General features: G+C 38.8%; 1 protein-coding gene across 3 annotated transcripts in view; it reads right to left on the bottom strand.

Annotated features, from left to right (window-relative positions):
• Window positions 1-470: 470 nt before the first annotated feature.
• The window catches only part of DOK7 (docking protein 7), a 73,912-nt gene continuing 60,187 nt past the window's right edge, over window positions 471-14,195 (bottom strand). For 2 of the 3 annotated variants that reach the window (XM_075420425.1, XM_075420426.1), the window contains 4 exons: window positions 8,082-8,147; window positions 6,955-7,026; window positions 3,856-4,008; window positions 471-2,186 (listed from right to left, as the gene is read on the bottom strand). In XM_075420425.1, the coding sequence (XP_075276540.1) occupies window positions 2,050-2,186; window positions 3,856-4,008; window positions 6,955-7,026; window positions 8,082-8,147 (428 nt within the window). In that variant the 3' untranslated portion in view covers window positions 471-2,049. The remainder of the gene's footprint in view (window positions 2,187-3,855; window positions 4,009-6,954; window positions 7,027-8,081; window positions 8,148-14,195) is intronic. The other variant, XM_075420424.1, reaches the window with a different exon arrangement.

Below are 14,195 nucleotides of genomic sequence, written 5' to 3'. Positions count from 1 at the left end.
AATAGAAATATTGCAGCTTCATTATATCATGATGAAAAACACTGCATTTCAGTGCATCAGGCACGCTATGCTCATTTTAAGTATTAAATATAAATATGCACATAGCAAGATACTTAACTCTGCAAGTCCTCCAGTGGAGGATCATTAACTGAACAGCAGTTCAGTTAGGTAAACCTGGTCCCAAGGAGCTGTAAGTCCAGGCCATTCTGGTTGTACTGAATATGTGTTTACAAAGCAGATCACCAATGTCCACTTGTCAAATAAGAAAAATCTTTTAAACTGAGAATCTCGTAAGAAATATCTCTTTTCCTTTCAGAAACATGCTAGGCTGATAAACAGAAAAGTACATCTCAGCGCAGGACATATGACAATGGCAGTTGTCAACTCTCAAACACATTTTTATTTATTTGAGAGATTTCTGATATTTTACATTATTTTTGAGGCTACATTCAAATAAATTTATAGGTTAAATTCTGCCTCTAAAACAAACACCCGCCTCTCCTTCTAAGTCACTTAGTGAAACCCTTACTGGCACAAAGCTTCCACTCACCGATATGGATTTTAATGCATATCTGAAAAACAGAATTGGGCAGTGATATTATATCTTAAGAGGACACGGTCAAAAAATCATTATACCCAAGATATTACTCCCGATAACTTCTGGAAGCCAAAGTTGATACGTTATTTCAGGCCAAAATTTTGTTTTCTTCGTAATTACACTGCTTTGTTAGTGTAGTGTCACTGCTGTAACATTTTATTTAAATAAGATTTTGTATCAGGACAAATACATAGAACATAAGAATTACATGGACAATGCAACACAGAAAACTAAGTTTTGAATTATACAGTTTCACTGTACAAAAGCAAGATGTCACAGACTTCTGGCTAAACCTGTATTACAATAGAACATCCTGCTGTGCCTGAATTCTGTAGCATCTCTGAAGACATCATCTGCTTACACAGAACTGGTTTTATGCTGTTTAGGGACAGCAGAGAATTATTCAATGAAAGTCTTAGATTCAAGGTGGATGATCCAATTTTCATGCTGGTTTACATTAGGGATAGTTTTGGAGATATAAATAGACTCAATTTTCAAAATGAGTGTTTCTTTTGAGTACCTTGATTTGAAGATATCCTGTGTGAGAAACCCGAGACCTCTTTTCTAAGTGATACATATGTTCAACGCCAGAAAAACTGCTAAGAATTACAGGTACTCATCACCTATGAAATCAAAGCCCATGGTGTCTAAAACAGGGTTTCTAAGAATAGAAGCACTGAAAATGTCCCTTCACATCACTTTCCTTTACAGGCATAATTAAATAACTTGTTTGTGTACGCTCTTGTCTGTATGCATGCACATATGCATGCATATACACTGCAGCTTTTAAATCTGAGCAAATTTAGCCAAAGCTACAGAACTCTTGGTGAGGTATAAAAATGAATTACCTATAGGTAAAGCAAAGCATGTCCATAAATAAGGATATAAATTGAACAAAACTGTGCCTGCAAAAAATCAGGCACTGAATTTTCTTGCTTTTGTAAGAGTCCATGAATATATTAATAGAAGTTTTACATATTTTATACACTCAGATATATACATATATTTTGTCAGTAATGTGTGCTTACATACATACATACGCACACATGCAAACCTATGTGTACACTTACCACACACACACACTCACATTCCCTTATCTGCACACATTCAAGTTCTTTAATTTTAAAGAAAATGCCACCATTTAATAAACACTGGAATTGGTTCCAGGTTCTCCAGGATTTTAGAATCGTAGAAAAAGGTAACTTGCATCTGTCATTGCATATGAAAAAAAATCTGGACTTTGCAACCAAATTAAAACAAAAAGAAAGACCACACACACCCCTCAGGCTACCAGCTTTCCAATTAGGAATCAAGGTATTGGAATGAATCTGGTATAAATGCAATAAGCAATGGCAGCTTTTAGTATGAGTATTTTTTACAATACATGTGAATATTTTGGAAGATAAATTAGTACCAATTTATGGTGAGCAAAAAGTCCTTTCCTAGACAGGTCACTGCTGAGCCCCTTTTTTCTTCTGCTCTAGCTCCTGCAAGCGTTCCTCCCGGCACTGAGCATGCTGCGTTCCCACTTTGTGGGCTGTCTCGGTGGCTGCAATGTCAATCTGTGCATATCGGCATGATCCACTTGCTGAAAAAGCAAATAAAGCCCTGTAAAAGACTATACGTTTCCTATATTCCTGGGTAAAACTGGCGCAGGGTTAAGCTATCAAGACACTTCCTCCACAGATTTCCTAGATGGTCTTGGTCCTGTCTTTAAAGCAAGCTCTAGAAAGGGAGTAAGATGATAACCACAACTAAAAAAAAATTTTTTAAAAGTCAAAAGCTTTGTTATCTACAGATTTTACGTGTTTTAGCTATCTGGTTTTCTTCAAATAAGCAAATGAACCACTTGTATTTCTGCCCCAGATTTGAATCTCCACCCCTACTCCTCCCAGCAGAAGACAAAATTGAGCTCAGCTCCCCCGCTTCTGGGAGACTTCATCAGCAGGCTACTAGTCAGTACATGAACAACATCTGGTATTTGGAAAGAAAACACCTTTGGTAGGGCAGTTGGCAGGGATTCTTCTTTGCCTGGATTAGGCACTCTGTGAACGTTTACCAGATCAACCACCTTCAGCCTCAGACAGAATGACAGTTTAGTCCAGTAATTGGCAACACAGGAGATAAAAGCTGCTTAGTCTGTTCGGGAGCCAAACAGTTCTGCATAGGTGCAGACATACAACTCCAGAGGCTGGGAAAACCTTAGTATGAAAAAATAAAATATTTGTGGTCATTAAGAGCACCTTCAAAGTTATACAACTTGAGCTTGAGAGAGTAGTTGACACTTAGGAAATCTTTTGTCAGTTTGTGGAAGTTGGCGCTTCGTTCTTAATGCCTTGGTTTGCTGTCTTTGAAATGAAGATAAAACATTGCCTTTACATCTCGACAGGATGGTATACACAGAACTACATTAAAGTGTGGGAGAAGCTTACAATTACTTAACTAGAGCCGTATAAACAACCCCAAAAAACCAATGGGAAAGGTGCTAGCATTTCAAAGTTAATTAAGTTGCTGAAATTAAAAGTATAAAAGTTCAAATCCAAATAGCTGAAAACTATACATGGAAAACCCATCAATACCAGATGTGAGCAATTAAATGCCAGATCCTGATTAGGGGCTTTCTGTGAGGAGGAATGCATCTCTAGATGACAACACATGGTAGGTATAATGCATGTTTTTGTACTGATTGTCCAAGTTAAGCATAGAAGTAAAATACCCAGATCCAGACAAACGAATTTAAAAAAAATATTTTTTAAATCAAATACTTGAATTGGCTTCCTCTCTGCAGCATTTTCACACATCTCTGTGGAGAGCAGATAGAAGAACACTGCGTTCTATGCTTCAGCATATGCTGCATGGCTTCAGAGTCAGCATCTTCAGGAGCAAGCCCTGTACACCTACACCCACAGGCCTGTTTCTGAAGCCAAGCAAGAAAAATTAAGTGTAGTTCTAATACGTGCAACGAAAATCTTGAGAACACAAAGCAAATTACCGTCTGCCAAACTCCACAGACACAGAAATGTTCACGTTTGATGGAGTGCATATACAATGCACCTGTCAGAGGGACGCAACATCTTATAGAACCTCATCACTTAAAAATCTCCAACAGAGTTGGCAATTACAACTGCCTCACAAACGGACCAGTGTTCAACTCCTCTGTTAGCAGGAGTCTATGGATAGGTGAGAAATGAAAATTCCCAATCCAGTCTGCATTACTCCTTCCTTTGCTGTTTAAATAGTACTGCAGACTTCCTTACCTCTTATGCTTGTGCTGGGTTCTTGAAGTTCCAGTTCCATGTAATGAAGTTGTTTTTTGGAAGTAGGGCTGACAGGAATATTAACATAGGTGGCTGTCTCGCTGTGGGGTCGATCTGATGCAGGGACATCAGCTGAATAACCTACTGCCCCTTCTAAAATAAGTAACACGTTGTTGTAGACACTGTTTGTAATGACCAATGATGCATTTCATAAAAACGCAATGTTCCATCAAATGTTCTGAAAGCAAACGTTCAGCAGCAACAACTTAGCCTGGCAAACAGCACATTCCTCAGTTGTAGATGGAACACGAGAACACTAAGGTTTCTACAGAAAAGATCCTGCGAGAATGAGCAAGTCAGGATCTATGCAGAAGACCACAGACCACAGTCAGTGATCTCACTGTGTTGTGACAGAAAGCAAGCGCTATGCAGAGATTTTCAAACAGAAGCAGTGTATGCACAGTGCTTTCAGCTCTAACTTAGGTTAGTAAAGCCCTGTATAAAGTAATCTGTTCCAGGAAGATGTGGACTCTTATATCATTCTCAAGAGAGCAACCAAAGTCACTAGAAGTTCAGAGAGTGTGTCCTGAAAACAGGGACTGAAGAACCGTTTAAAGCAAGGGGAAGGCAAGCTTCAGAAGACAACATTGACAGCTGAGTTGAAACAGACAAAAACGATGCCAAGTGGGGACAGACAAATAATAAAATACTTCAATTGTAGGAAAAAAGTAGAAGATCAGACAGTAGGAAAACCTTCTCTAATAGTAAAGATCACAAGAACATTAGAGGAAATCCCACAGAGGCTGAAGAATTTCTGCATCTAGAAATTTCTAAAAAAGAGATAGACTAACATCTACTAGGAAACAGTTTTCTGTAAAGTGATTCTGACTTAAAGACAACTTTTGTGTCTACTGGATGAATTCTCAAGACCTCTTCCAGCCCTACTTCCAGTTATTCTAATCTTGCCAGAAATGAAACTAAGAGAAAAGGCAGAAGGTTCCATTCACTGGCCAACCAGGCATTTCAGCCCTCAGCCTCTGAAGTGACATCGGGCACCTATATCTAGTTTCTCAATCCATGAATACCAAGAGAATTCCTAGAATTGCCTGGACTACAGGAGACCCAAATACAAACCCGTATTCCCTTTGTGCTTGGGCAAACCTTTGAGTCACATTCTCATTGTCCTTCTCAGCAGGCTAGTAATCACCTGCCTGTCCAGTCCAGTTGAAGTTCTTACCCTTAAATGCTTTCTTCTGTTAAGTCAATTTGGGACAGATGAGCACAGAGGACAGATGGCATCACTTTCAGGTTGTCCCTTCCAGTTCCCTGATGTTCTCTCATTAAGCCCTTCCCTGTCCGCGCATAAAACTCCTATCAAAACTTGATTTGTCCAAATCACTGCTTTTCTTTCCTGCCCATTCAGACACTGTTGAGACGTGAATGGAGAGGCAGTAGGTGATCAAGGCTTTTATGGCACAGAAGAGAATGACTTCTTTCATCCAACCAACAGCAGCTGTGAATAACCATTAAGAGGAACTTTTTCTTCTTCTTGGACTGTATTAAGAATAGCAGAGGTAGCTCATACGAAGTTGGGCAACAGTAAGAGATTTCAGGCTACAGTAGGTACAAAGATAATGTAATGTCTCCAGGCTTAAGCTGTTTAAATCAAAAGAATCTACTGTGCAGTCCAAAATTTTAAAAGCCTGGAAAGTTGGCCAATTTTCTGACAGATATTCGTAAAGAAAACATAGGAACATCCACGAAGTAATCAAACATTTTTCTGACTGTCAGACTTCAAGTTGTTGTTCCAAAGCCAGGTGTTAGAAACAAAATGAAAAGGTAAACAAACAAACAAACAAAAAAAATCAAACAGAAGAAATTTCTATATCTTCATCAAACATAATTCTCAGAAATTATTTTCAATTATTGTGTCTAACGTATTTCATAGGAATTTGGCCTAAATGTGCCAAAAGGGATTCAGCAGAACCATACTACTGAAAAGCTGCATCCCAGGTAGTTAAAGGTGTAAGCAAATGACAATCTCAAGGACTGATAGTCACGAACAGTCATGAAGGAAAAGACAATTTTTGAAGCCTTTCTATATATATTCAGGGAGCTGAATGTCACACCTGATGCAGACAAGCCCAGTGATTTTCCTGAGAAGGAAAAAACCACACATGGAGAAAAATATATGAATTGGTGGGGCTTTGTGCAAGAAAAGCAAAAGAAACACACAGAACAAAGAAACCCCTGGCAACTATCAAATATTCTTCTCAAAGAAAAAAAAAAAACAAACCAGGAAGAAAGTTGGGCAAACTGGAATGGAAGGAAAGGAAAAGTCCTCTGTTGTTTAGACTGTGCTGTCTTAGTAGAAACTGTGCTTTTCTTTGTAAGCATAGAAATACTTGACTTTTCGTTTTCCCTTCAAATTAAAAAAAAAACCCCTCATTAGACATGAAAAACTGGCATATATTTCTTTGAAGAGAAAGGTTTATTTGAAAAGCACAAGTAAGCAAAAGCTCATCCTAAGAAAACAGGGCAGACACACAGAGCCATGGACAAAGACAGTGCTTTGGAGCAGTCCGTTCTGGGTGAACAGAGGTAGAAGATGCTTACAAGAGAGGTCAGAGGACCAATATTCGAGATCATTATGGAAGGAGGATTCGAGAGAAAAACAGACCAAAATGTGTGGTTACAACATTCTGAAATGGGGGAAAGGGGGAAAAGGTAGGAAGAAAAAAAGATAGTAAGTAACAGGAGAAAAGAAAGGAAAAGACAGTATAATTGGGGAGGGAAGAAGAAAATAATGTTTGAAAATGGTGGTTTACCCTTCTTTCAGCAAGTGTTAGTTATTCATATTTTCTACCCTGTGTAGGCACCATTCTGAGAAATGTGCGATAAAGAACACAGAAAGAAAACCAACACCATAAACAAAGCCCCAAGATAAGTGTGTGTGTCAGCATGCATGTAAAGCTGACACATTTAATGGGCACGACCTCAAAAAAAGTGTTTAGAAGACATCACAACAAGAAAGGAAATGCGAAAAGAAACAGATGTTAGTGTCCTCTAATGCAACTGGCTGCAAAGATCTTTACTCACCAGGTTCCTCAGGGCTAGTAGGAGTTCCAGGTTCTGCAGGAAGTGTCAGCGTCTCATAACCACCTTTAGAACCTAGAATACAGGAATATCGTCAATTTGGATTTAGGAATTTGCACAATGACAACAAAGCGTATGATTTTCCAGTTTTGACTTGTAACCTTCTAATTTGAATAATCATATTGAAAAATCTCAGAAAGTACAGTGGCTACTGTTGACTGTTCTGTGGTGGTATGTCAGCATTTTCTAATGAGTGTAACAGCAAGGAAATAAACGTTAGGACATTTTTACAGGTATTCACATTGAAGGTCACTGAAGTCAACAGTGTGTTTTGCTGTACATCGATGGGGAAGCAAAGCTGTCTTGAATGCATGAATCAGGAAGAAGTGCGTGGGTTATCTTGGGAGCATCTGGAAGACTCTTGTTAAAATTCCACCTCCAGCATGATGGATAACTTCTTGATTTCTGACAAAGCTCTGTAGAAAATGCTTAAACTAGCCCTTCCAAATATAACTTCGCTTTCCAAGTGCAAATCATCATCTTTGCAAGAAGCCAGGTTGCACAACATCACCAGTTCTTCCAGAGCACAAAGCTGAAAAAAGATGCCTAGGTTCTCTCATGATCTCAGACTCCATCCCAGTTCAAACAAGGCAAGCTAAAAAGCTATGCCCATAGAATGAACGTATTTGGATTAATTTTGAATGATAAACACTCACAATTTTGTCTGCTGGTGTTGTTTCTTTCTCCATTATCATGAAGTATCTTTAAATGTGGTGGGGTTTTTTATCCCTACCACATCATTGCTAAGGTACAGGCTTGCTCATGGCTCAAGGTGGGGTTTTTTTGGTGGGTGCCCTCTGTTAAAGTTCTGGCAGCATTTTACTACTGTGAATAAGATTACTGCCTATGCTCTGACACTTATCTCATCTGTCACTGCCTCTTCTAAACCTATCCCATCTGTCACTGCCTTTCTAACAAAATCCCTGCAAAGCAAAAAACCCAAAGAAATACATAAGCCTTACAATAGGGAATCAAGTCATACATTACCTTTAACATTTTCTGAATTTAAAATAGTTTAATTTAGTTTAAATTTACATGCACACACATACCTCATAACCACTTCTACTTACCAGCTTGGAGACTGTGCCCTCTATGCACTTTCAAAGACCCAGAAGTTTCCATGACAGAGGCACCACCTGTTTTCAAAGAGAGATATTCACCTTAAATCTAAATACCTGTTGCTATTATTACATATCTGCTGTGCATCAGCATTTTTAGTAGTTGTTTCTGAAACATGAAGAAAACTGTCAGTAAGAATTACAAGTCATTGATCTTCATTTAAGCAGTATTTCTCTTTTTTTTGCTAAATTCTTTATCCTGAGATTAGGGCATTATAATCTAATTTTGTTGTTTTTCTCCCTTTAGAAAGAAAGGATGCCTTCTATAGAACTTCAGGATACTGGCCTCCCAGTTTGTGGCAAGTACTACCTCACTCACAGAGACAGTCGTCTTGAACTGAGAAGTAAAATGGCAATGAAAACTGAGTGGGCAGCTGCCTTTGCAATGCATAACATAGATTTGGGATCCACAAATCTTGAAGTGTTCATTAAAATATCATCAGACTTGATCCAAAACCTATTAAAGTTAATGGGAAGAACTGTATCACACTTCAGTAGCCCACCATCCAGTTTTAGACGTGCAGACACAAACTGGGGCAGGGTGAAGGGTAGGAAAAGGGTCTGGCTTCCATGAGCTTTGAATCCAGGCCACAGCTGGTTCTTGTGAAGCACTGTTCCCACTGTCGCAGCCAGGCGAGCTTTACTGAGGGCATGTCCGATGGCACGGTGGGTCACCTTTCCCCATCCCTGTTCAGATCAGCGGGAAGCTGTCCCAGGTATGGTAGGAAACGTGGAAGTTTGAAGAAACAAGAGCTAGCAACTCGGAAACCTACAGAGTGGTCCGCGTGTAGTGGGCTTTGTCTGCACACACGTACCCCTTCTTTATTTAACCAGCAAACTAATCAGCATTACACCTGCCTGCTTGGCTAGCACGATCCCAATCCAGCCACGAACCGCTTGTCTCTACCATTGTCACTGTGGGCACCTTAATCAAGATGAGCAGCATTTACTCCCTCACTCGAATAATTTCAAAGGAACTTCCAGTGCAAGTAAAAGGGGCTTAACAGAAGCGAGGTAGGAGGCTGCATTTGTGCATGACCCTGTGCTGGTGACAGGGCAGCTGTGCCACGTGCTGCTGGGTGTTGGGCATCAGGTGTAAAATTGTCACTCTCTTCTGAACTGATGAACAGTCTCTAAGCAGGTGAGACATTTCTCTGCAAATTGTTTTTAAAATAGCATCCAAAAATTACTGTAATTCTTGCACAACATGAAGAAATTCTATAAAATAAATATCAGTCTCAAATACCCAAGACATCTGCATGAACTAGGAACCTAAAGAAACTGTCGATTTCTTAATTTTTCCCCAGATAAATTATACATTCATACAATTTTTTTCTAATTCTACTAACTTCCATGCTTGTAAAATTATTCCTACATCTTTATAAAATAAATCTAAACAAAACTATGTATGATCTTGTTTAATGAGGAAAATGGATTAAAAAAATAAACACCTATTTGAGAGTGCACAATTGAACTAAAACCTTTAGTTTTGCAGTATTTGTGTACACAAAAGCATGTATAGGGTAATCCAAAGGTACAACAATTTTCAAGCATACCATACTGAGAAACTGATTTTGTATTTTAACAAAACCTTTACATACTCTGCTGAGGACTTAACCACTAAAAATATTGTTTGAAATTTTGTTTTTAACAAGACTCTTGATATAAATAAACACAAAAATAGGACAGAAGGTATGATGCCCTGGACTAGCTGATATACTTATTTTCCTTTTTCTCCTCTCAGAGCATCCTGTCTCTGCATTATTAAGAATATCAGAATATTCTTTATGCAGCCGAAAGCCTTGCCTTACTTTGAAGATTATGGCTTTATGCTAATTGCAGCTTCATCACAAAACTGGTGAGGGGTATTTTTCTCCCTCAAAAACTTAATGTAATTCAGTAGATATAATTTCACAGGAAACATGGATTTTTAAGCAACATTTTTTGGATTTTGGAAAAGTATACAGGACAGGAAAGGAGATTTAAAACAACAAGATATTCCAATCCATTTATGGTCAAGTTGAACTTTTCCCATTTGGAGCTCGTTTAAAAGAACTATGTTAATGCTTCAGGATTTGACCTGTTGCATTTTCCACATTTTCAGATCTGGCAACTAACAAATATTTACATAGCCGAATCTCTTATGGAATTTTTCTGAAGCTTTGAACTGTGTTGTATAAACACATGTCAACAGTGATCAACCTAGATATTTTCTTCCTTTCTTCCTTTTTCTTTACAGCTACCATATAAACTGGTTTGTTTCTAATTTATGAATCCTAGGATAATACTTGCAGGAATGGAAAAAGCAAGTTGGCAAGACAAATTTCTGAACGTATAAAGCCTCCAGCAGGAGACAGACTCTCCCATCATTCTTTTTGTCTTGCAAGGGATTGTTAACAATAGTTTTTTCAGTTTCCCCTGCCATCCAGTTCTGTGTGGCTGACTCACTCAGGTCTGTGTTAAAACTGAGTAGCTCACCAAGAGAGTTATTTCTGTTCTGCTTTCCTCAGTGTGTAAGAGGAAGAAGATATTCAAAATGTGACAAAACGAAAATATGCTGCAGAATATTTTGCATTCCTACATATGATTAGATTCAAACATCTGATGTCGCTCAATGAAGACAACCACTATTTGAAACATTTTTCTAACTTCATAGTCATTTCTTTATGCCCACCCTTCAAAAATAAGCACAGTTTACAGCATGTGCTACAAGAAAGAACCACAAGAAGAAACATGCTATAAACTGAGTCCAGACAGTTTGCATTTTCAAGTCCTGTCGCCTATCATTACATGGCCAGTGAGCAGACACACGCAACACTACATTGCCCTTACCAAGCGATCACTTCTTACTGCCCAGCCTCTATGCCTTCATGGAGTATGTCACAAACTCTGCAGGTCTGGGCTATTAAATTTGCTGACAAGAAGTCAGAACAGAAGAATACACTATGCTCTGTGATAAATTCTTGCTTCTTACTGAATTAAAACTACCTTTATTACGAAGTACTTTGATCCACTCAGGCAAGCAACATTTCCATCTCCTCCTTTGAAAACAGATACCGTGCTTTAAGGAGCATCCAAAGCCTAGAGCTACTGACTGACAGGAGAAATACTGCGAGTAAACCAGAAGGGTTTTTGCTGTAAATGTAATATAAGGTTTCCTGGTGATGTATAATTACCCTGTAAAACTTCCCTAAATTTGTTACTTTTCAATTTCCAAAGTGATTAGTGTGTCCAAAAGAATCACAGAGGATGTAATTACCTCTAGCTGTTATTCATCTTCCCATGCTGTAGGGCCACTCCAGCCCAGCCTCCCATCCTTAAAAATGCAAAAGTGTTAAGCTAGAATCATTACCATCTTCCTCTACCAGGAAATTTAGTGTCTATTTTTTGAAAAATATACCATCAAAGATGCTTTACATTTGCGCCAAAAATCTTGATGCATCTGAAGCTCAGGATCTACACTGGCCAAGAATGAAGGTCACATAATGTGTTTCCTTACTATGACTATGTTTGCAAATTAGGTTCCTCATCTTTGTGTTCTAGAAGACCGGGACATGCAATTTCCCCAGATCTCATCTGTCAGAAAAGGCATGGGGAAGCAAATCAGGGATACAGACAAGGCAGGACTAGAGGGTCACTGTGGCATGGACTTACCACCTGCTGCCACCTCCAAAACAGGGAACAGGAACCTGCTGGATCTACTCAGCCCAGAGGATGAAGCAGCAGCATTCGGTCCATTCACTAGCACACGGTTTCACCAAAGCGACATTTTTTTCCCCCACTCATGTCAGGCCCCTAGTAATTCAGATAGTCACTAAGGCCAAGGGTTAGCTCATAAAATGCAATACGTATTTTAATCAGCTTACTTGTTCTGAGCTCCTATTTTTCTTCCCCTACAGAATTATTTTGAGTGCACTTATAAAATAAAGCACAATCAAGAAAGAGCATGTAATATCATGGCTGAATTTCATTAATCAGTTTCTCATTACAATAATACTCTTCTATTACAGTTTTTAGCCCTGTGAGGTAAGACTTGTTTACGGTGGACACTGTTCAGCACGCAGTCCTTTATTGGCTCAATAAAAGTACCATAGTGTACTATGTCCTCCTACATCTGAAGAGCTGACAACACATTTCCTGAAAGAAAAATTGTGAATTATAAATTATTTTCAACTGAAGCATAACAACCAACACAGTATGGCCCAGATTCTTCTATCTCACTGCTCTCAACTAATTCCTTGAAAGATTACTCCTAAGCTTGCAATAGAAGTATCAGGCTGCATAGGTTTGCACTAAAAATTTAAAAAATGCATGAAAGAAAGCCTATTTTTCCATCATAAAAGCTAAGCTGTCAGACAGCTGAGTTCATTTTCAGCACTCATCACCTGTTACATACTTAATTTTACTCTTTCTTTTTGTCTCCTTACCTTGACTTCCTATCTACCTAAAAACAATTTAATAGGGATGCAATGTTCATAATCAGCATTCAGCTGACATTTCAACTGAATTCCAATCCGCAGCATTGCTTTATGTTTATTCCTTAATGCATCATTTCAGAACATTTCACATCAAGCAATGTGTGTGTCTGGTATTACAAGCAAAGAGGCTGTCAGATAGCAAGAGTGTCTGTTGCAATGCTGAATTTGTTCCTGTGGAATATGGAAAAGAATGGAAATGCACAGACAAAAAAAAAAAAGAAAAGAGACTTCAAGAGTCAGAAAATTTAACAATATTAACAATATCATTCCAGGGGAGGGTATTTGTTAACTTACTTTCCAATTCAGCTATTGATTTGTGTAATGCCAGAGCCTGCGGCACAGAAGTACAGGGAGATCAGATCTCCAACTATAGAAGTTTAATTTGAGTGTCGAAATGCCCAAGGTTGGGTCTGGCCCCTGGGGAATACCTAGGCAATCAGCCTAGCTAATGGGAAGGGACAAAAGTGTCTGAAATATGGTGCACAGAGCCTGCACGACATGGCCCCTCTGGGGATTGCAGAGGGTCCCTCGGCACTTCTGCAAACCCATTCCAGCACTCAACTTAGCTTCTCTAAATAAGAGTCTTGGAATTCGGGCTGCTCAGTTCACTTGGAAGTGTTGGCAACAAAGGACAGAAATAGCAGCATTTCCTCCCCCCCAAAAAAAACAACTTAGTGGTTTAAGCATCATTCATAAAACTGGAGCTGTGAAGGAGTTCTACTCAACTAAGAAAATCCAAATATTTTGAAGGGGAGCCTGAAGACAATATAAGTAAGAGCTGAAGGTCCCTATCTAAGCTGTTGCAATGAACTAGGAAGGAGGACAATATTTAAAGAACAGGCCTAAATCACAGCAAGAAACAACACAACTGCTAGGAAATACATTCTAAACATAAGGATTTTGGATGATTTAAGGTGGATTAAGGATTCTTATTGCAGAATGTGCTAAGCAGACACCTGTCAGACACATACACAGAAGCACATCCTAACCTCAGGGCACAGGCTTGAGCTAGAGGACCCCTTCAGCCCAGTTTTTCCTACAGTACTCTGATTTATAGTACCAGAAAGATAACCAAGATAATGATGAGCTCTTCAGCTCACTGTTCTGTGAAGGAACATGCTGTCTTTCAGTTTCCAACTCTCAGCACTGAATGGAATGTGCATCTCATTCATGATCCCTTAATTCAAAACACATAAGCAGCTCTTTGGAAAAGGACCTATATACATATCTCTGAAATTGCATCCACTAGATCGTGCTACAGATTTCTTAAGCATTTGCGAGAAACTTTGTATAGGTCCCATGAGAAATTCTTAGGCCAAATTCAGTGCCTCCAGAATCCAGCAGTCTCAGAAATCAGGAAATCTGAACCACATTTTTGAACCCCTATCCTGCCATGATATTTTAAGGTCCATAATAACCAGAAAGGCAGTCTATTATACTTAAGAGCAGGCATTCCCACATCATACAGTTCCAAAGAATCCCCTACCTTGATCTGTAGCACAAAGCTATGATAAAAATGGGAACATTTTCCTCCTACAAATGCAAACAATCTAATTCAGTCTCTCTTTCTAATCAATCTTTACAAAGT

Source organism: Opisthocomus hoazin, chromosome 5 (assembly GCF_030867145.1).
Source record: "Opisthocomus hoazin isolate bOpiHoa1 chromosome 5, bOpiHoa1.hap1, whole genome shotgun sequence".
Lineage (NCBI taxonomy): Eukaryota > Metazoa > Chordata > Aves > Opisthocomiformes > Opisthocomidae > Opisthocomus > Opisthocomus hoazin.
This window is presented reverse-complemented; position numbering and strand designations above follow the sequence as displayed.